Source organism: Coregonus lavaretus, assembly GCF_964263955.1.
Source record: "Coregonus lavaretus genome assembly, chromosome: 12".
Lineage (NCBI taxonomy): Eukaryota > Metazoa > Chordata > Actinopteri > Salmoniformes > Salmonidae > Coregonus > Coregonus lavaretus.
This window is the reverse complement of record NC_139999.1, coordinates 8,723,663-8,747,905: the sequence shown is the minus strand read 5'-3', so window position 1 is coordinate 8,747,905 and position 24,243 is coordinate 8,723,663. Positions and strand designations below refer to the sequence as shown.

The 24,243-nt window shown below is 42.3% G+C and overlaps 2 protein-coding genes across 2 annotated transcripts in view; both read left to right on the top strand.

Annotated features, from left to right (window-relative positions):
* LOC311138679 (interleukin-17 receptor D-like) overlaps positions 1-4,806 on the top strand; it is a gene marked incomplete at its 5' end in the record, with an annotated part of 70,680 nt that extends 65,874 nt beyond the window's left edge. Inside the window, 2 exons of the mRNA XM_084173467.1 lie at positions 1,433-2,320; positions 3,519-4,806. Of these exons, the coding sequence (XP_084029593.1) occupies positions 1,433-2,320; positions 3,519-3,652 (1,022 nt within the window). The 3' untranslated portion in view covers positions 3,653-4,806. The remainder of the gene's footprint in view (positions 1-1,432; positions 2,321-3,518) is intronic.
* A 6,958-nt stretch (positions 4,807-11,764) lies between these two features.
* The window catches only part of LOC311139050 (rho guanine nucleotide exchange factor 3-like), a 93,137-nt gene continuing 80,658 nt past the window's right edge, over positions 11,765-24,243 (top strand). The window contains exon 1 of the mRNA XM_084173897.1: positions 11,765-12,106. Coding sequence (XP_084030023.1) covers positions 12,072-12,106 — 35 coding nt within the window. The 5' untranslated portion in view covers positions 11,765-12,071. The remainder of the gene's footprint in view (positions 12,107-24,243) is intronic.

The following is a 24,243-nucleotide window of genomic DNA, read 5'->3' as shown; positions in this document are numbered from 1 at the left end:
TTGATTGGTTTAATTTAATTGATTGAATTCATTTCAGTTTTAAAAAATATATATACAGCCAGTTCATACATTTCATTGCACGTTTTGGATGTTTTAGGGAAAGGGGATACCTGGTCAGTTGCTCAACTGAATGCATTCAACCGAAATGTGTCTTCGGCATTTAACCCAACCCCTCTGAATCAGAGAGGTGCTGGGGGCTGCCTTAATCGATGTCCACGTCATCGGCGCCCGGGGAGCAGTTGTTGATGTTGTTGGGGGTTAACTGCCTTGCTCAAGACTTTTTCACCTTGCCCCTCAGGGATTTGCTCTTAACCGCTCTTAACCGCTAGGCTACCTGCCGCTACCTGTTTTACCTACCCTAGTTAAATGCACTGACTGTAAATCGCTCAGGATCAGTGTTGGGGAACGTTACTTTTAAAAGTAATTTGTTACTTTCCATAGTAAGGAACATTGTAACTTGTTACATTACTTTTGCGTTACCAAACACAGAAAACCCTCTGAAGATGCCTTGCTCGTGTTGGTCATTCATTCTTATGCCCAGTAGAGGGCGCACCCTACCTTTGAATGGCTTGCATTATAGCTTACTGCCCGTAGCCTAATCTATAACTCTGGGCTATACCAACTCAAGGACTAATGACAGATGTAATATCTCCTTTACAATACTTAATATAAATGATTTTGTTGAATTATTTACACATGAGTAAATACATATGCAAACCAACTGGCCCAGTAAAAAGAGAGCTCAAATACAACTGGCTACCAATCTGTTTTACACATATATGAACTGGCCAGAGAGATCTAAAACTATTTGTGTAATTGTCCTTTTCTTTATATTTATCGTGAAGAAGGAGCTGGAGAAATGTCTGTTCTTATCAATTGAGCATAACTTGATCACCTAACTAAGTTGTTTGCTTCATTACCAGACAGTAAATGGGGCACTCACCTGAACCCGATGATCCTGTGTTTGCGCGTGAATCCTGCAAGTATCGTCAGTCAAGTAACATCTGTACTTTTTCTCTACCAATTCAAAGTAATGCGAATACTTCCACGATAAAGGCTATTGTCTCTGCCATCTCGCTAGCTATCTACCAGCTACCATGCCAGCTACCATGCCAACTACCCGCCACAATGTTCATGCAGAAACGTGAAGAGCGCAACAGACGTAGCCGGGGGGGGGGGTTTCATTTTAAATATGCGTCAACAAAGAAAAAGGGAAATAATATTGTAAAAGTAACAAAGTAACTGATTACTTAAATTGACAAACTAATGTGTTAGGTTACTCATTACCACAAAATAGTCATCTGAATACTCTTAACACGTTATATATAACGCGTTACCCCCAACAATGCTTTGGATCTTCTGCTAAATGACCAAAATGTAAGGATAACACAAAGCCACTGACTTTATGTCCACTGGGTTTCTCTTGGTGCAGATGGTGGAGCAGCAGCGGCAGCAGCCAACGGAGCAGAGCTCTTCATCGTCGCCGTGGCAATGATCGCAGAGAAGCTTCGCGAGGGGTGCCAGAAAGACCAGGACCTGTCTCGCTTCATGGCCGTCTACTTCGACTACTCCCACGAGAGCGACGTCCCGACCGTCCTGAGCCTGGCTCCGAAGTTCAAGCTCATGGACCAGCTCCCTCAGATGTTCAGCCGCCTCCACTCCCGACAGCTCAGTTTACCGGAGCGCGAATCGCAGCCGCTCAACATCAGCAAGAGGAACTACTTCAGGAGCAAGTCAGGGCGGTCTCTATACGTAGCCATCTGTAACATGCACCAGCACATTTCACTGGAGCCTGATTGGTTCGAGAGGCAGCTGATGCCCGCCCCCCCAGCCCCGCCTCCGAAGCAGCGTGATGCTGCTGGAGCATCTTCATCATCATCATCATCACCTCACATGGAGAAGTTTGACTCTGGGCTGGTGCTCAACGAGGTTCTGTTTAAGTTGCCATCAGAAAGTGAGGGTACTCTGAAGAGGAATGTGCTACTCACGTCTCCCCCCCCCAACCTCGGTCTGGCCCACTGCTCCCTGGACGGACCTGTGGGGCCTGGGCCCAGCTCCAGCCTCTCTCAGGGGGAGATCGGGGGGCTGTCGGGGGCCTCATCTGGTATGGGTCCTCTGGGTCTGAGGTCTCTGAGGCCTGTGGTCCCGCTCCAGGCTGGGGACGGCTCGGCCAGTCCTCCCGAAATGCCCAGGGATTCGGGGATCTATGATTCGTCAGTGCCTTCCTCTGAGTTGTCCATCCCCCTCATGGAGGGCCTGTCACCTGACCAGGCTGACTCCTCCTCTCTGGCCGAAAGCGAATCATCTTCTTCCGGACTGGGTAAGAGACCAATGACTAAAAATGCCTAAAAGTATGTTGTATGACATTTTCACATACAAGTAGTCATGAACCATAATTTCCATATGTGGTCATGAATCATAAATCAGATTGCGAATGAGTCAGATTTAAAGCCCATTGCCTAAAAATTCCTAAATTATGTTGTATGACATTTTCACATTCAAATACAACAGGACTGATAATTAACCATGGGTCAGATTGACAATGAGTCATCTAATTTGAATCGGAGATTATTCAGTCAGATGAGTCAGACTGACATCATACCAGAGTTTCGCAATCCACTCCTGAGGGACTCCTGGTCGTTTCACAGAATTGTTTTATACACTGTGTCCATATTCATAAGAAGCAATTCCCTTCGACCACACCCACAAATTGGGGAAAACAAACATTCTTTCCCATTGACCCCCATTGTAAAATAAAAAACAAAACATGCTGAAAAGCTGTTTTGTTGTTCAATGGTCCTCTGTAGCTCAGCTGGTAGAGCACGGCGCTTGTAACGCCAAGGTAGTGGGTTCGATCCCCGGGACCACCCATACTCAAAAAAAAAAAAAAAAAAATGTATGCACGCATGACTGTAAGTCGCTTTGGATAAAAGCGTCTGCTAAATGGCATTTTATTATTTTATATTATAAGTAACTAGGTCAAAAATCCCGACCTACGGTTTGCAACGCTCCCATGTAGGGAAATGGAGCCTCACTCACTAACGTGGCTTCTAGCACTGTCATGAAAAGGGGTAAGCCCTACAATATTATGTAGTGAGAACATTCGGGAGCAGGCAATGTTGAAAAGTAATCTTTAGACGTGTTGTACTTTTCTTAAATGTAGTTTTGTAATTGACTGAAACAAGCAGACAACAAAAAAAGGGTTTGAAAAAGGTTGTTTTCCCCACAGGCGGGTGGGGGCCGTGACGTTCTATCTAATACCGACTGGGAGTATTCAGGGGTGGAAATTGAAAAAAGTCACTAATTCCCACCCCTTTCTCTGTTTCACCACTAGCACATCTGAATCAACATGTTCAACTAATCATCAAGCCCTTGATTGGTTGAAACAGCTGTGCTAAAACTACACTGTATTTTACATCTGGCCATGGCCTGTTGCTAACGTCACGTAATTTGTGTTGAAATATGTTTGTTGTGCCTCCAAAAGTTGCTGAATATCTCTTCATCTTGTGTGTCTCCAGGTGATGAGGAGCCCCCTGCTGTCAGCTCTCTGCGCTGCGCCATGTCAACCATCTGTAAAGCTGAGCTCCACCACCACCATCTTAAGCAGTCTGAAGGACTGGGGCTCCCTCCTGTTCCTGTTCCTCCCTTGTAGTGAACGTAACAACAACTTTACATTACCTGGACACGCATAAAGACACTTTACTGCCTTCAGTGACACTGCCTTGATACAGACCCTAACCCTGAGTAGTACTAGCTATCTACACATTGGATGATCCCAAATGGACAGTGTACAGTAACCAAGCCCATGGATACCAGTGATGTCATCCCCTTCGGAATCTCTGTGGACTTGTGGCTGATAGAACACTGAAAAATGATGATGTCACTGTTTTAGAACACAGAGAGTTTTGTGAACGTTCTAAATTGTGAGAAGACAAGGCGTTATTTAACCAAATGGTTTTATGTTGTTTTGCAGCGCTGTCCTGTAATTGTTAGTGGTCTAAAGGTGTTTATTTTAGACTTCCCTTTAAAATGCCCCATACCAGGTTACCAGTTCACTAACACACCTGCTTCAACTCCTCTAATAATCATCAACCCTTGATTACTTGAATCAGGTTGTGTTATTGCTGGGCTTGAACAAATAATCTGCGACTTCAACACTAGATGTAGTGTGTTTCTAACTGGGACAATTCCGTGAGCCAGTGGTGATGACCATGCTCTTTTGAGTGAGAGAACTTTTGTTTGTTACTTCATTTTAATTTATTGTCAATTATGAAATAACATTTTAAGGATACAAGGTGCTGAAATTGTGTGTCAAAACACTTTTACTTATTTTTTTAATGTAGTTTTCACACCAATTTGTTTTACTAATAGAAAAGGTTTGACAACTCTTGTGTAAGAGATCAGATAAGTTGTGAGTACCTAGGGCTGTGGCGGTTATGACATTTCGTCAGTCGGTGATTGCCAAGCAAATAACTGTCGTTCTCACGGTAATTGACCATTAATTAACATTGCCTACAAGCCACTGATGCAGACCTTTGGAATGTCGACATTTTAAAAATTCTAATAAATCCATGTAATATAGCCTACACCTTCACAATAAATCCATTATTTATTTTAGACAGGTCTAAAGAAACATGATGTGAAGAAAATGTCGTCTAGAAGAACAGAATAACATACTCTGGCTATGCCATATGGCTGTGGGCTACACTAGTTCATTTAGCAGACAAGATTTGGTTTTATATTATTTTATAGTATGAAGAATGCAATTGAACAAAGCTGAATAAAATAGAAAGGATATTTTCTCTGAACGATTTGAGGGGTGCACACATGTGACTATTCAGTGTTGAGTGGTTGACAAACAAATAGGTACTCCTATATGCTTAATTTAGAGTTATTAATGTAACTTTAGTTGTTCTACAAATGTTGGGCTATATGTTTTGATTTTTAATACATTGTAAGGCTGCAAAAAAGTAGTTTGAAAGGCATGTGCTCTGCTTAGTTTTTTTTGCGCAGGCTGTAGACACTTCTTCAGTCTCTCATTCACAATTTGACAATCACTTGATAATGCCTTGAATTTCCCGGGGGCATCCCCTTTGTGTGGCCTAAACGCACCCTCAAAAATGCCTTGCCTTTTGCGGCCAGTACCCGTTGTGCCCTTCTCCCTGAGTGCTGCGCGCCCCGAAGCACCTCTCACTCACATGGCTCTCCATCAAGTGATCAGGTTTTTCCTCACAGGCTACAAGTGAAGACAGACACTTCGGGGACACAACTGTGTGTGTCCTTATCTAATTCCGAGGTGCATATTGAGGATATTGGAAGAACTGCCCACATTTACTTTACATCAGCCAACAAGATGAGTTGGCCTAACGAACAGCAAAAGCACTAGTCTATGTCAATCTACTATCCCCCATAGTGCAAAAGTTGACCTATTCTATTCTGTGCGATAAATAAATATTCCAAACATAGTCTGGGACAGTTGTGGGATGCGAATGATCCCAAATTAATATAACCACTAGCATCCCAAAAACGTTTTTACACAATAAGGCTGACGCAACAGATCAGAACATTTAGCTTAAAATGTGATAAACTATTAGGTTATTTCTTCACATTATCAGTGCAGCAATGCGCACACGGCAGTAGGCTATAAGCGCGAATGTTCCATTAGCGGTAAAACACCATTCTCAAAAGTGACCGCAAATGCGATTATGCATGTAATGCTTTTATGATAAAGGTGCATTTTTATGGTGAAAATGATCTTCCCCAAACTTGAAACTCACGTGCTGCTTATGTATGCCAGTTAGGCTCTACACTCCTTGTAAAGCGGATTAATGTGCTTAATTTTAAGAAGTTATTTGGCCACTTTAGTTGTGATACAAACCTTATCAAAACATATAGGCCTATGGGCTAGGCTACATGAGGTGTGCGACTATGATTAGAAAAAATCACACAAAAAAGGGATTGTTTCTTGCAATATTAGTGATAGTCTAATATTGTTACCCATCAGACTATTCTTGAATTAATCTTGTCTTTACATATACTAAATAATATATGTGTGAAATTTGTTTTGATTTAGAATGGACCATTATCATCACCTGTCTCGAAACAGGGGCAGGAGAAAAAATACATGTCATCTATGCACTTAAATAGCGAATGGAGGACGCGCTTCCCGTGGTTCATTTTCATGCCAGCCAGGTAGGCTATACTCCTGTTGTAAACAAAAGCAATGTGATTAATATTTGGAATGTTGAGAAATAAATATAGTAGGCCTAGCCTATAGAAAGCTGATGGGATCCTCCTCTTTTTAATAGAGGCCATCACTGTTTTCTCTCGCAATTGCATAGAAATGTTGCGCAACAGGAGCTCATGGGCTCTCATTAAGTGTTTGATTCGATTTTTATATCACATTTGCATTGATGTCCGAGTGATTACAGGGACAATAGAGTGCTGAGTACCAGGCAGTTAGCAAGTTTGGTAGGCTACTAATGACCATCAGCAGCATCAGAGCTTGGAGAAGCCTAATTACCGTGACTATACAGTCATGTGGAATTTGACTTGCGACAGCCGGTGTGGCGGTAATACGGTCACCGCAACAGCCCTGGGAGTACCCACACTCTTTTATCATAAATTTGACACCAGCAGTTCTGATTTTTTTTTGTCTCACTCAGAGGAGTGGACAGGGGTGTCATTTTAGGAGCAATCTCATTTCATAAACTAAATGCCTATATTTGAAACTTTTTTTGAAAAATGTAACCCAGCCTTATGGGGTCTTCAGTGTACAGTGCATTTGGAAAGTATTCAGACCCCTTGACTTTTTCCACATTTTGTTAACGTTACAGCCTTATTCTAAAATTAATTAAATACATTGTTTTCCTCATCAATCTACACATAATACCCCATGATGGCAAAGTGAAAACAGGTTTTTAGAAATTTTAGCAAATTAATTAAAAATCAAAAACAGAAATACCTTATTTACATAAGTATTCAGACCGTTTGCTATGAGACTCGAAATTGAGCTCAGGTGCATCCTGTTTCCATTGCTCATCCTTGAGATGTTTATTTTTTTAATTTTTTAATTTCACCTTTATTTAACCAGGTAAGCCAGTTGAGAACAGGTTCTCATTTACAACTGCGACCTGGCCAAGATAAAGCAAAGTAGTGCAATAAAAACAACACAGAGTTACATATGGGGTAAAAAAAAACATAAAGTCAGAAATACAACAGAAAATATATATACAGTGTGTGCAAGTTATGGAGGTAAGGCAATAAATAGGCTATAGTGCAGAATAATTACAATAGTATTAACACTGGAATGCTAGATGTGCAAGAGATTATGTGCAAATAGAGATACTGGGGTGCAAAAGAGCAAAATAAATAACAATATAGGGATGAGGTAGTTGGGTGGGCTAATTTCAGATGGGCTGTGTACAGGTGCAGTGATCGGTAAGGTGCTCTGACAACTGATGCTTAAAGTTATTGAGGGAGATAAGAGTCTCCAGCTTCAGAGATTTTTGCAATTCGTTCCAGTCATTGGCAGCAGAGAACTGGAAGGAATGGCGGCCAAAGGAGGTGTTGGCTTTGGGAATGACCAGAGAGATATACCTGCTGGAGCGCAGACTACGGGTGGGTGCTGCTATGGTGACCAATGAGCTAAGATAAGGCGGGGATTTGCCTAGCAGTGATTTATAGATGGCCTGGAGCCAGTGGGTTTGACGACGAACATGTAGTGAGGACATGTTTCCACAACTTGATTGGAGTCCACCTGTGGTAAATTCAATTGATTGGACATGATGTGGAAAGACACACACCTGTCTATATAAGGTCCCACAGTTGACAGTGCATGTCAGAGCAAAAACCAAGCCATGAGGTCAAAGGAATTGTCCATAGAGCTCCGAGACAGGATTGTGTTGAGGCACAGATCTGGGGAAGTGTACCAAAAAATGTCTGCAGTATTGAAGGTCCCAAAGACCACAGTGGCCTCCATCATTCTTAAATGGAAGAAGTTTGGAACCACCAAGACTCTTCCTAGAGCTGGCCGCCCGGCCAAACTGAGCAATCGGGGGGGAAGGGCCTTGGTCAGGGAGGTGACCAAGAACCTGATGGTCACTCTGACAGAGCTCCAGCGTTCCTCTGTGGAGATGGGAGAACTTTCCAGAAGGACAACCATCTCTGCAGCACCGATCGAACCTGATAGAACATCTCTGGAGAGACCTGAAAATAGCTGTGCAGCGACGCTCCCCATCCAACCTGACAGAGCTTGAGAGGATATGCAGAGAAGAATGGGAGGAACTCCCCCAAATAAAGGTGTGCCAAGCTTGTAGCGTGATACCCAAGAAGACTCGAGGCTGTAATCGCTGCCAAAGGTGCATCAACAAAGTACTGAGTAAAGGGTCAGAATACTTATGTAAATGTGATATATATATATATATATATTTTTTTTTATACATTTGGAAACATTTCAAAAAAACTGTTTTTGCTTTTTTATCATTATGGGGTAGTGTGTAGATTGATGAGAGAAAATAACAATTTAATCAATTTTAGAATAAGTCTGTAACGTAACAAAAAGTGGAAAAAGTCGAGGAGTCTGAATACTTTCCGAATGCACTGTATGATCCAACAATGTTTTCAGTGCCAGTCAATTTTACAGAACTTTGTAAATATGCAAAAGTAAAAAAAAAAAAAAAAAAACATCTGTTTTATTCCAGTTTTGTATAGTTTTTAGATTATTTGTTTTTTTCTACATTATATACTGTGTACTGTTTTATAGTACTCTAATGTAGGAAATAAGCATAAAATGAAATAAACATTTTTTTATTTACTTTTTTATTATTGAATACTTTTATTCTAGCCTCGTACAACCACGAAACTAAATGTTTTTTCCTGCTCAAAAACTAAACATGTCACTGCAAGAACACAATCTGTTGCAATATCATTTACACCCTTTATTTGGAAACAGTGATGTATATTTGATATCTTCCCAGTTTAAGTGGTATTTGAAGTGATAGACCAATTGAGTGAGCAACTGATTTCCCTGTACTGTACATATAACCTAACGTAGCAGGCGTTAAAGAAACGCCTGAAACTAGATCCCCTAAATCAGGGTTCCCCAACTGGCGGCACGTGGGTGGTTTTATTTGGCCCCCCAAGTTTTCTGAGCAATATACTCTACCAGTCAAAAGTTTGGACACACCTACTCATTCAAGGGTTTTTCTTTATTTTTACTATTTTCTACATTGTAGAATAATAGTGAAGACATCAAAACTATGAAATATCACATATGGAATAATGTAGTAAACAAAAAAGTGTTAAACAAATCAAAATATATTTTATATTTGAGATTCTTCAAATAGCCACCCTTTGCCTTGATGACAGCTTTGCACACTCTTGGCATTCTCTCAACCAGGTTTACCAGCATATCACTGTAGAATGATGTGGCAGCCATACTGGTTAAGTGTGCCTTGAATTCAAAATAAATCACAGACAGTGTCACCAGCAAAGCACCGCCACACCATAACACCTCCTCCTCCATGCTTTACGGTCGGAAATACACATGCAGAGATCCGTTCACCCACACCATGTCTCACAAAGACCCGACGGTTGGAACCAAAAATCTCACAAATTTGGACTCCAGACCAAAGGACATATTTCCACCGGTCTAATGTCCATTGCTCGTGTTTCTTGGCCCAAGCAGGTCTCTTCTTATTATTGGTGTCCTTTAGTAGTGTTTTTTTGTTGCAGCAATTCATTTAACATTTACATTTTAGTCATTTAGCAGACACTCTTATCCAGAGCGACTTACAGTTAGTGAGTGCATACATTTTCATACTGGCCCCCCGTGGGAAACGAACCCACAACCCTGGCGTTGCAAGCGCCATGCTCTACCAACTGAGCTACAGGGGAATTTGACCATGAAGGCCTGATTCACACAGTCTCCTCTGAACAGTTGATGTTGAGATGTGTCTGTTACTTGAACTCTGTGAAGCATTTATTTGGGCTGCAATTTCTGAGGCTGGTAACTCTAATGAACTTATCCTCTGCAGCAGAGGTAACTCTGGGTCTTCCATTCCTGTGGCGGTCCTCATGAGAGCCAGTTTCATCATAGTGAATGATGGTTTTTGCGACTGCACTTGAAGAAACCTTCAAAGTTCTTGAAATGTTCCGGATTGACTGACCATCATGTCTTAAAGTAATGATGGACTGTTGTTTCTCTTTGCTTATTTGAGCTGTTCTTGCCATAATATGGACTTGGTCTTTTACCAAATAGGGCTATCTTCTGTATACCCCCCTACCTTGTCACAACACAACTGATTGGCTCAAACGCATTAAGAGGGAAAGAAATTCCACAAATTAACTTTTAAGAAGGCACACCTGTTAGTTGAAATGCATTCCAGGTGACCACCTCATGAAGCTGTTTGAGAGAATGCCAAGAGTGTGCAAAGCTGTCATCAAGGCAAAGGGTGGCTACTTTGAAGAATCTCAAATATAACATATATTTTGAATTGTTTAACACTTCTTGGTTACTACATGATTCCATGTGAGTTCTTTCATGAGTAGGTGTTCTAAAACTTTTGACCGGTAGTGTATATAGTACACTGAGTGTACAAAACATTAGGAACACCTGCTCTTTCCATGACATACTGGCCAGGTGGATCCACCTTAAAGCTATGATCCCTTATTGATGTCACTTGTTAAATCCACTTCAATTAGTGTAGGTGAAGGGGAGGAGACAGGTTAAAGAAGGATTTTCAAGCCTGGAGACAATTGTGACATGGATTGTGTATGTGTGCCATTCAGAGGGTGAATGGGCAAGACAAAAGATCCTAGATTCAAATATATATATTTATTATTGTATTTACTTTTTCTTTGAGAGAGACGTGATCGTATACAAATGTCAGCAAGGTTTGAAATGATTGTTTTAGTCAAATATTAGATATGTTTGGGCTTCTTGCGGTCAATTTGCAGTCTACATATTATTTGTAATTATCTTCCGGTTCCCCGACCATCCGCTCAAGAAGAAATCGTCCCGTGGCTGAATCTAGTTGATGATCCCTGCCCTACATACTGGTCTTTAAGAGATGAAAAAAACTGTCGCTGGAGGTTCTTTCCTCTGCACTGTTCAACCAATTCAGTAAATGTGGAGGAGGAGTTAAGATGGATTTTCGCTTTGTTAAGGCTGGGACTCTGCGGAGGTTATTGTAGCTCTGAGCCAAGTGCACTTGCACGTGTGCAGTAAATCAAAAGTCCAGGTCAAGATACACACCGGTAGTTATGATACAATGTAGCCTATCATTCCACGTTTCAGTAACTGTCAGATGTGGTGTCATATGTATTGGGATAGAATTAAACCTTTGTAAAAGCTTTACATAGTCATATTTCCCCCAACATACAAATGAAGTCACATGTTTGCCTATTATAAACATGGCTTTCATTAGGACTGACAGTCACGCTTAAATTCAGTAGCAATATGGAAAGTGTATTATCCGTTATTAATCTTCCTTTTTTAGATGGTGTAGATTAGCTTCCAGTGGTGAATATAATTTACTATTCAAAAGAGAAAATCAGTGTAAAGAGCGGATTAGAAATCCCACCGATGACTACACTTCCTGTAGGATAGTTACGAATGTCATTTCCCGTGGTGTGCACGGTACTGTATTATCTCACTGTAAAAAAATAACCACTTCGGTCAAACACACACACACAAACCCATACACTGTTTATGGGCGGTGTTTAGAGCGGCGATATACAACTCCACAGTTGACCATAGTCTGTGTTCCGTGAGGCATCAATCCGTGAAACAACAGTAGCCACAGAAAAAAGAAGTGTAAAAACTTGATGGTTAAAAACAAAGCTAGGCGATGCGTTATGTATGTAAATATTGGTGATTCAAAGTGAACGTTTGTCATTGACGACCTGTTTTATTATAAGCGGAAAAAGTAGTTTCTTCTTTTTTAATCGGGACTGTTTTGAGTTGACAGTCTATGAATGACGAGAGACGATTATAGATTACTTGTTTCCTCGTTCTAAAAACGTTTTAGTTTTTTTGGAATACATTACAGTGGAAGAACTCTAATCACATGCAAACAAGCGATGGAAACAAAGACGTTTCAGGGTAAGATGTCTTTCTATTATAACTCTTTATTTAGATAGCTCAAACTCAACCAATCAGACTTGCCATAATTTCCATAAATGCAGTCAACACCAACTACAAACATGTTATGATTTATTTGTTATATTTCGTAGGATACATTATGGGATACACTGTAGACTACAACGTAGGCTAAATATACTGTCAACAGGTTCTTAATCATTAACTTTTATCCTTATCCCGACATGATGTAAATCTGAAGCTGAGTAATAATCTTATTTGCATGGCATTGTAGTGTATGGTCAGTAGCAGTGACCAACTGTAGCCTATCTTTTAACTCAGTTTCTAATTATGCAACCTTTATCCTACACCCACATAGACATAGCTTCATTTGTCAATTCAGGAAAGCATTGCCAAGACATTATTTTTCCAATATTGTCATTTGTATATTCAATCTCTTACATATCGACCAGAGGGATGTCAGAATGGGCTCATATGAGGTCACTAAGAGTTAAAATGGCCAACTGTAGGAACCTACTTCTTATTCTACTGTAGCTGATGACTCAAGTTTCCCCAGTTGTCTGTGATTTACTGTGTGTGTCTTTCTGTCTACCAGCAGGGTCAGTCCTCAGGGTCAGACACTGGTGGCCTCTGGTACTTGTAATGTTTTGTCACATCTTTGTCCTCCCATTCATGGTCTTTAGGAGAGCAAACATCATCAAGGTGTTGGAATGCTGCTGTCTCTTTGTGGCTTGTATTGCCGGAACCTTCATGAATTCCAGCTACTGCCTGGTAGTTCTGATTCTTCTTCTTCACAGTTCCATTTGTTCCAGTTCTTAGTATTTTTTTATGTTCTGTTCTCTCTCACCCATGTGCTTTATGACTATGTCACTTGATGACAGAAAGGAACTATAAAGGAACTGTTTGAGTGTTCTCATCAACCTCTGCCATTCATACACTTTTAGATGTTGTTTTTGATTGAGACATAGGAATGTTTCACTGGCTAAGCTCAGTTAATATTCTAAACATCTACATTTCAACATTCAGTCAAAAGCCATGATGACAGACGTGGCGACCGGCTTTCCTTTTCCCATGTTGCATCTTTCGAATCAGCAGGTGTTAAGACCGTTGAGTTGTAGTAGTACCCTGGTTGTCTACACAGTGTCTCAGGCTTGTGCATACCAGGATTTGTGCGGTATGTGGGAGCCGGCAGATCAGGTTTTTGTCTGTGAACACATGGATTGAAGAACTGAACAGGTCAGGTTTCTGTCTGTGAACACATGGATTGAAGAACTGAACAGGTCAGGTTTCTGTCTGTGAACACATGGATTGAACTAAATAGGTCAGGTTTTTGGATGTGAACACAGAAGTGGGTGAACCCAGTGATGCATCCCAATTGGCACCCTATTCCATACATAGTGAACTACTTTGAGAGAGAGAGAGAGAGAGAGAGAGAGAGAGAGAGAGGGTGCCATTTGGGACCAGCCCAGCAAGGGAGAGGACCAGCATGCTCACACCTAATCCCCAACCTAATCCCCTTTCAATGTGCCAGAATAAATAATATTTTGACATGGACTGACGGCCGCATTGCTCCTCTGAGGTTGGGGCTATCTCTACCCTCTTTCCACGTCCTCTTTCTATCTCTCTCTCTCTCTCTGTCCCTTTCTCTATTCTTCTCTCTTTTACACGTTCATGGCCAACGAGAGCCCTTCCCTGTGTTTTCAGCCTATGGTAGTAGTTTCTCACTCTGTCAGGCTTCCCTCAGTTCAGTCAGTCTCTACCTACTGTATATGGTTTCTCTCTCTATTTGTCTATTTGCCACAGTGTCAATTAGAAAGTTCCCTATCTCTTCCTCACACATGAGTTCACACACTCACTGAGTTCAGCATGGCAAGTGAGGTAATGGCAGATTTTGTGCAGGCCTGATTGCAGAGTGGTGGTGGGAATCACAGACACAGAGTGCTGCTGGAAACCTCCTCCAGAGGACTGGAAAGTTGTTGGGAGCTTCCAGCTTTCATGGTTACCACTCCCAACCATTTTCCTGCCTCCCTCTCTACCCTCTCTCCCTCGCTCTCTACCCTCTTTCCCTCCCTCTCTCCCCCCTCTCACTACCTCTCTCCCCCCTCTCCCTCCCCCTCTCCCTCTCTACCCCCTCTCTCTCCCTCTCTACCCCCTCTCCCTCCCTCTCTACCCCCTCTCCCTCCCTCTCTACCCCCTCTCCCTCCCTCTCTACCCCCTCTCCCTCCCTCTCCACCCCCTCTCTCTCCCTCTCTACCCCCTCTCCCTCCCTCTCCACCCCCTCTCTCTCCCTCTCTACCCCCTCTCCCTCCCTCTCTACCCCCTCTCCCTCCCTCTCTACCCCCTCTCCCTCCCTCTCTACCCCCTCTCCCTCCCTCTCTACCCCCTCTCTCTCCCTCTCTACCCCCTCTCCGTCCCTCTCTATCCCCTCTCCATCCCTCTCTACCCCCTCTCCCTCCCTCTCTACCCCCTCTCCGTCCCTCTCTACCCCCTCTCCCTCCCTCTCTACCCCCTCTCCCTCCCTCTCTACCCCCTCTCCGTCCCTCTCTATCCCCTCTCCATCCCTCTCTACCCCCTCTCCGTCCCTCTCTATCCCCTCTCCATCCCTCTCTACCCCCTCTCCATCCCTCTCTACCCCCTCTCCCTCCCTCTCCACCCCCTCTCTCTCCCTCCCTCCCTCTCTAGCCCCTCTCCCTCCCTCTCTACCCCCTCTCCCTCCCTCTCTACCCCCTCTCCCTCCCTCTCTACCCCCTCTCCCTCCCTCTCTACCCCCTCTCTACCCCCTCTCCCTCCCTCTCTACCCCCTCTCCCTCCCTCTCTACCCCCTCTCCCTCCCTCTCTACCCCCTCTCCCTCCCTCTCTACCCCCTCTCCGTCCCTCTCTACCACCTCTCCGTCCCTCTCTACCCCCTCTCCCTCCCTCTCCACCCCCTCTCTCTCCCTCTCCACCCCCTCTCTCGCTCTCTCTCAGGGCAGAGGGTGGCAGTGTGTTTAGTAGCGTGGGAACTTTATCCCTCCTAATAACGGTTTGTAATATTCCACTCTACTCTTCTCTTTACAAACAATCCCTATATATTTATAAATTTCCCCTCAAAAGTCTAAAAATGTTCCAGTGGACAAAGCCATTCTTCAGGGGAAAGACAGGGAAATGATTTTGTACAGTTACTGTTACACCTCTTCTTCTCTAGTTGAGGTTTAGGTGGAACTGAAAGTTCTAACAATCAGAGAAGCAAGGTTATACTACGCCCTACAGTCCTAAATGAGGAAGAGACAGTGGTGTAAAGTAACTACGTAAAAATACGTTAAAGTACTACTTAAGTCGTTTTTGGGGATATCTGTACTTTACTATTTCTATTTTTAACAACTTTTACTTTTACTCCACTACATTCCTAAAGAAAATATATACTTTTTACTCCATACATTTTCCCTGACGCCCAAAAGTACATTTTGAATGCTTAGCAGGACAGGAAAATTGTCAGATTCACGCACTTATCAAGAGAGCACATGATCATCTCTACTGCCTCTGATCTGGCGGGCTCACTAAACACAAATGCTTCATTTGTAAATTATGTCAGTGTTGGAGTGTGCCCAACGCTATCCATACATTTTTAAAACAACAAAATTGTGCCGTCAGGTTTGCTTAAGGAATTTGAAATGATTTATAGCATTTACTTTTACTTTTGATACTTAGTATATTTTAGCATGTACTATTACTTGTAATATTTTAAGCATATTTTAAACCAGATACTTTTAGACTTTTACTCAAGTAGTATTTTACTGTGTGACTTTCACTTTTACTTGAATCATTTTGTATTAACATATCTTTACTTTTACTCAAGTATGCCAATTGGGTACTTTTTCCACCACTGGGAAGAGATTCATTCTGCCCATAAAAAGGACAGCTAGTATACAGCATGTTGTGTACTATGTATTTCTTCAGTTGATAACAGTGTCTTATTTACTATGTATTACTATGGTATTAATATAGTATTATATCACTATGTGTTAGCTCATTCGAATTGGGGTTGTCCTTCGGGCTTGAACCATATGTGAGTCAGTACTGTGTTCCCATAGGAAAATGGAGGCAGAGGGAGTTCTGAGAAAAGATTGTGGTGCTTCAATGATATATCATGGGCTGGCCCTCCTAGCAGTTAAAGAGGGCAGCTGTGGGCAGTGTGAATCTGTCCCTCCCTGCCCACTATGGTACATTACTACAGTACATGTGCTGTCACCATGTTGAATACAGATGTCTCCATATCTGCCATTACCCTGCGGTGTCCATATCTGTGAGAACTCTCTCTCCTGCAACAAGGCAGTTATATTATGAATTTAAAGAGCAACTGCCCCTAAAAATCAACTGCTCATTTAGAAAACAGTCTATATGGCATCGATATGAGTCAGAAACATTTATCTCCTATCAAAATTGACTACAAAGTGTAAATAGGATAATTTCAGTCTCATCCAACACTGAGTTTTGTGAGACTTGTGGTCGTGACTGCATCACAACGTAAATGAAGGTTGGGTTTGTTTCAATCCTTCCCACATGCCGACAGTTGGCAGCACACAAGTAATCGTCAATTCGTAGTGCAGCTGCACGTGTCACAATCGTAATGCCCGTGGTAAATTTAGGTTGACATTGGATATCCCATGGGGCGGCGCACAATTGGCCCAGCGTCGTCCAGGGTAGGGTATGGAATGGCCGGCAGGGTGTAGCTCAGTTGGTAGAGCATGGCGTTTGCAACGCCAGGGTTGTGGGTTCGATTCCCACGGGGGGCCAGTATGAAAAAAAAAAATATATATATAAAAATAATAATAATGTATGCACTCACTAATTGTAAGTCGCTCTGGATAAGAGCGTCTGCTAAATGACTTAAATGTAAATGTATATCCAAATGGGGCTAGTTAGGGACCATCTGTAATTTACACAATGTACATGGAACAATATATTCAAATTTCAATGACTTAAAAACCTCAAACCAGCTATAAATTGTAGAAATTAATGTACAAATATTGAAAGCATTTAATGAGAACTAAAAGGTGTGCAACATGAAAATATTGTCTCATTTAACATTGTGCAATTTATTGACGGTCCCTAACTAGCCCCGGAAGCTATCCAATGTCAAACCAAATTTGCCAAGGTCGCACACCAGCCGGCTAAAGCTAATTGGCTAAATAATTTGTCTATCTCTTCCCACCTGTGAACACACACAAGAGACAACAACATCAAACCACACCCCAAACCAACTCACGTTTGAATTCATTCGTGGCCGCTAACTTTCGTGATGAACCAAATCTAAAACCAGGCCAAATCAGGAAGTGCAGTCACTCTTTAACCTTTTATATGTATTTAATAGACTAGGAACTTGAAGTTGTGTTTTCTGTGCTTCCTTGTATGTTTGCTTGTCTCCTTGGTTAACAAGTTGGTAAACAAGCCTTACAATCTTTCAACCACGCTGGTAAACAGCAGTGTGTATACACTCAACTGGATCACGTTTAGAGACGATTATTTGAGTGTAATAGGCTCTGCCAAAGCAGTAATATAGTATATTATATTGTATATAGTATATTATATTGTATATAGTCCTATAGTAATATCTAGATATCATGGTTGGTGATGGGGGTAGTTGGATACAGTAGTTGACTACAGAGAACTGAGCTGGTTAACATCCTGTATTTACCATCCACTCACAGTGACGTTGTAATGCTAAAGTCCCAGCCAGCCTACTGATAGGATACGGTGTGTGTGAGAAAGTTGTGCACACACAGCAGTAGTTGCTATGTGCTGGAGAGGAGACAACGGCTGTTATCAGAGAGAGAGAGAGCGATAAGGACTTACAGTTTCAGGTAGTGTGTGCGTGTGTGTGTTCATGCGTATGTGTGCGTGTGCACGTGTTGATTCTTACCAGCTCCGCATTGTCCCATCTCCTCTGGTTGTTACTGTCTGTTCTCTCATGGTATTGGTGGGTAGACCAGGCATCACACATTGTGAACCAATCAGACTCCACCGCAGGGAATGGTTTACATGGAGGAGTCTCTCCTGAGGGTCCAGTTCCTCTGCCAGACCTTTATTACTAGTTGATAAGTTGGGCCTCTACAGTTGATAGGGATGAATACAATTAAGGTGTGGTTGGTCCTCTGTATGATCAAATAGATACAGGGTGATCCGATGTGGGTCTAAACAGAATAGCCATTTTAAATATACTGAACAAAAATATAAACGCAACATGCAACAATTTCAACGATTTTACTAAGTTACAGTTCATATAAGGAAATCAGTCAATTGAAATAAATTAATCAGGCCCTAATCTATGGATTTCACATGATAGATTGGGAGACAGGGCCACCCACTGGGGAGCCAGGCCCAGCCAATCAGAATTAGTTTTTCCCCACAAAAGGGCTTTATTACAGACAGAAATACTCCTCCGTTTCATCAGCTGTCCGGGTGGCTGGTCCCAGCCGATCCTGAAGGTGAAGAAGCCGGATGTGGAGGTCCTGGGCTGGTGTGATTACACGTGGTCTGCAGTTGTGAGGCCGGTTGGACGTACTGCCAAATTCTCTAAAACAACGTTGGAGGTGGCTTATGGTAGAGAAATGAACATTCAATTCTCTGGCAACAGCTCTGGACATTCCTGCAGTCATCATGCCAATTGCATGCTCCCTCAAAACTTGAGACATCTGTGGCATTGTGTTGTGTGACAAAACTGCACATTTTAGAGTGGCATTTTATTGTCCACAGCACAAGGTGCACCTGTGTAAGGATCATGCTGTTTAATCAGCTTCTTGATATGCCACACCTGTCAGGTGGATAGATTATATTGGCAAAGGAGAAATGCTCACTACCAGGGATGTAAACTTGAAAACTTGAGAGAAATAAGCTTTTTGTGCGTATGTAAAATGTCTGGGATCTTTTATTTCAGCTCATGAAACATGGGACCAACACTCTACATGTTGCTTTTATATTTTTGTTCAGTGTAAATACAGAATAGCCATTTAAATAGATACAGAGTATATGATCTTAGTCTAAATCTAGAAGATGATAGCCTGGTTCAAGATTTGTTTGTGCTAAGCCCCTCTGACTATCATTGTAGACGTTTGCTAAATATAAGCACATTTGCCAATTATTAAAAAAAAGAAGAAAAAAAGTGGTTGTCCCACTTTCTATCATAAGTTGAATGCACCAATTTGTAAGTCGCTCTGGATAAGAGTGTCTGCTAAATTATGTAAATGTTACAGATCTGAGGTCAGTGCAGACTACCCAGCTAACAATACTAGGGAGAGAGAACGTTTTTGTAATGTTACCGTAACGTTCCCCTAATGCTTGAGTGTCCAGCTTTCTGTTAGTTAGGAGAACATTCTATCTATGTTAGCAAAAACCTTCGGATAACCTTTTTAGCATGTTGTGGTGTTAATGTTAGGAGAACATTCCCTTAATGTCAATCAGAACTTATCTAGAATATACAACATTAATGTTCTAGACGTTTTTTATGGGACGTTGCATGAACATTCATGTGTCCAGTTTTATGAGGGTTAGGAGAATATTCCATCAACCATACACAGAACGTGGAATATTCCATCAAACATACACAGAACGTGGTTGCCATGTTCTCAGAATGTAAGATATTAATGTTCTAGACACGTTTCATGGGAAGGTTGCAAGAATATTTCTGTGTATTAGTTGTCAGGACGTCGCCGGATGGTCCCAAAAAATGCTAATACACATCACGCATTATTACCAAGGCTCTTTTTGTCTGTTGGCAAGGTTAGGGATACTCACACACAGTGTGTCCTCATCTGGGACTTGAACTCACAACCTCTTGGTTCACAGCATTCAGAGCTTCCTGCGACGCCACCATGTCTGTGTCAGTTGTCAATTAATTTGACTATTCTCTCATCATTGATGATTTACTTATTTCAACAATTTAAGAGCTGTCTGTATAGTTGTCTAATTTTGGTGGGGCATATTAACGATTTTTAATAATACTCATTAATCACTATGATCAATAAACATTTTAATTGAGTGTACTTTTAAACAGAGCTGAGATTTACTTCAAAGTGCATTCACCCTATTGCTTACACCTATCATGTTATTTCAGATCTACACAAGTGCCTAGGGAGGAGGGCTTAGGGTTTCTTCTGGACAGGGCCTAACTATACTGACCCAATAAGCACATGCCCTAGAGACAGGGGCGCAACTTTGGTTTTAGAAGTGGGGGAGACATATATACATGAAACGTGTCTAGAACATTCACATCTTATATTCTGAGAACATGGCAACCATGTCCTGTGTATGTTTGGTGGGATGTTGATGGAATATTATCCTAACCACAGAAAACTGGACACATGAATGTTCATGCAACGTCCCCAATGCTCAGGAAGCAGATGTGACGGGGGTGTGTGTCAGCAGGCTTTCCTTTCCTGTCCCAGGTACAGTGAGAGAGGTCAGGAAACAGAGGATTGTAAATCTCTCACAGTGCCCCTCCCTCTCTGTTTCTCTATTTCTCTCTATTTCTCTCTACCTCTATATGTTTCTCTTTCTCTAAGTAACATACTTATTGAGGGTGGTGTTCAAATTAAACTGTAAAAATGCTCCCCATAGCCTCATTTTTCCACACCGTCTTTTAAAATTACAGCAGTACTCAGCAGACAGATATATTTGTCTCCTGGAACAACGCTGACACAAATGACTCTCAACTGCTAACTCTTGGCAATGGAAGCTTTTAGCAGTTTTCAAATCAGACAGAAGTGGAAAAGCCAAGTTGACAGTTGCTCCTAGATAGTTTCCTCAGGGCCTAATGGCCAGGTGATGGAGCTCCAGTTTAGAGAGCGAGAGAGAGATAGGGAAGTTCCCAGAAAAGTAGTGCCTCCAAGCTCATGTCCAACACAGAGGACAGAGGAAAGACAGTTTTCTATGTTGAATTAAGGTGTTTTCGAGGTGCAATATACAGATTCAGAGGACGGAGAGTTTCAATCTGCATGAGGATCTTTAGACTGAAACGCAAGTATTCTAGTCTGGTCTCTCTCCAGCAATTAGCCTGAGGACGAGGTTACACGTCTTCAAGTCTTAGGTAAGGTTCATCAGGCGATCATGATTCACCGAACCACCTCTGTTTTAGTCATGCCATCAGTATGAAAAATGTATGCACTCACTAACTGTAAGTCGCTCTGGATAAGAGCGTCTGCTAAATGACTAAAATGTAAAATGTAATGTGGTAATCTGGAAATGCATTCCCAACTCCTGCGTGTGCTGACCTTGTCATGTGGTAGTATTTACAGGGTGTTTACAGGGGGCTCGTAGGTTTTTTACATGATGAAACCTTGTAATTAAAAGATGGCGGTTAATGTTCTCAGTAATTAGTCTATACACAGATTCACCATGCATCACATTCCCATCTAAACATATCTTTCATGCTGTATATCTCCCAAAAATGAGATGGTTCAATCATAGTAGACATATCACCTAAAATCTAAGAAGAGGTATGTTTTCCTAAATTGGCTTTTGAAACCTGACAGTCACTTGTGGCATGAGGGTTAGTTTTGTTTTATAGTGAACGTTCAGCTCTCGACATATGCTTTTACTGGACCTGGAGTTCTTCAAACCATCACGGCCCAGTTTTGATCGGATTTTGGCAATCTGATAGGATTAAATGCATATAAATAGAATGAATAGAACGGGCGTCCCCATTCAAGTCAATGATACGCCCATTCTCCTATCCTATGCATTTAATCCTATCCGATTGTTGAAATTCGATCAGAAACTTTTGAAAAACTGGGCCGTGATGAACAGGGAAAACTCCTGACCCTACTAAGTCATAACCTTTTAATGTACAGTCGTGGTCAAAAGTTTTGAGAATGACACAAATACTAATTTTCACAAAGTCTGCTGCCTCAGTTTTGATGATGGCAATTTGCATATACTCCAAAATCCCTCTTTGCCATGAAATTGAACTTAATCCCCCAAAAACATTTCCACTGCATTTCAGCCCTGCCACAAAAGGACCAGCTGCCATCATGTCAGTGATTCTCTCGTTAACACAGGTGAGAGTGTTGATGAGGACAAGGCTGGAGATCACTCTGTCATGCTGATTGAGTTAGAATAACAGATTGGAAGCTTTAAAAGGAGGGTGGTGCTTGAAATCATTGTTCTTCCTCTGTTAACCCTTGTTACCTGCAAGGAAACACGTGCCGTCATCATTGCTTTGCACAAAAAGGGCTTCACAGGCAAGGATATTGCTGCTAGTAAGATTGCACCTAAATCAACCATTTATCGGATCATCAAGAACTTCAAGGAGAGAGGTTCAATTGTTGTGAAGAAGGCGTCAGGGCGCCCAAGAAAGTCCAGCAAGCGCCAGGACCGTCTCCTAAAGTTGATTCAGCTGCGGAATCGGGGCACCACCAGTGCAGAGCTTGCTTAGGAATGGCAGCAGGCAGGTATGAGTGCATCTGCATGCACAGTGAGTCGAATACTTTTGGAGGATTGCCTGGTGTCAAGAAGGGCAGCAAAGAAGCCACTTCTCTCCAGGAAAAACATCAGGGACAGACTGATATTCTGCAAAAGGTACAGGGATTGGACTGCTGAGGACTGATTTTCTCTGATGAATCCCCTTTCCGATTGTTTGGGGCTTCCGGAAAACACCTTGTCCGGAGAAGACAAGGTGAGCGCTACCATCAGTCCTGTGTCATGCCAACAGTAAAGCATCCTGAGACCATTCATGTGTGGGGTTGCTTCTCAGCCAAGGGAGTGGGCTCACTCACAATTTTGCCTAAGAACACATCCATGAATAAAGAATGGTACCAACACATCCTCCGAGAGCAACTTCTCGCAAACCATCCAAGAACAGTTTGGTGACGACCAATGCCTTTTTCAGCATGATGGAGCACCTTGCCATAAGGCAAAAGTGATAACTAAGTGGCTCGGGGAACAAAACATCGACATTTTGGGTCCATGGCCAGGAAACTTCCCAGACCTTAATCCCATTGAGAACTTGTGGTCGATCCTCAAGAGGCGGGTGGACAAACAAAACCCCACAAATTCTGACAAACTCCAAGCATTGATTATGCAATGGGCTGCCATCAGTCAGGATGTGGCTCAGAAGTTAACTGACAGCATGCCAGGGCGGATTGCAGAGGTCTTGAAAAAGAAGGGTCAACACTGCAATTATTGACTCTTTGCATAAACTTAATGTAATTGTCAATAAAAGCCTTTGACACTTATGGAATGCTTGTAATTATACTTCAGTATACCATAGTAACATCTGACAATAATATCACATAATACTGAAGAAGCGAACTTTGTGAAGACCAATACTTGTGTCATTCTCATGTAGTGGAACAGGTTGAGAGCTTCAAGTTCCTTGGTGTCCACATCACCAACGAACTATCATGGTCCAAACACACCAAGACAGTCGTGAAGAGGGCACGACAAAGCCTATTCCCCCTCAGGAGACTGAAAAGATTTGGCATGGGTCCTCAGATCCTAAAAAAATTATACAGCTGCACCATCGAGAGCATCCTGACTGGTTGCATCACCGCCTGGTATGGCAACTGCTTGGCCTCCGACCGCAAGGCACTACAAAGGGTAGTGCGTACAGCCCAGTACATCACTGGGGCCAAGCTTCCTGCCATCCAGGACCTCTATACCAGGCGGTGTCAGAGGAAGGCCCTCAAAATTGTCAAAGACTCCAGCCACCCTAGTCATAGACTGTTCTCTCTGCTACCGCACGGCAAGCGGTACCGGAGTGCCAAGTCTAGGTCCAAAAGACTTCTCAACAGCTTCTACCCCCAAGCCATAAGACTCCTGAACAGCTAATCATGGCTACCCGGACTATTTGCATTGCCCCCCCACCCCATCTTTTTACGCTGCTGCTACTCTGTTAATTATTTATGCATAGTCACTTTAACTCTACCCAAATGTTCATATTACTTCAACTACCTCAACTAGCCGGTGCCCCCGCACATTGACTCTGCACCGGTACCCCCCTGTATATATAGCCTCCCTACTGTTATTTTATTTTACTTCTGCTCTTTTTTTCCTCAACACTTTTTTGTTGTTTTATTCTACATTTTTATTAAAAATAAATGCACTGTTGGTTAAGGGCTTTAAGTAAGCATTTCACTGTAATGTCTGCACCTGTTTTATTCGGTGCA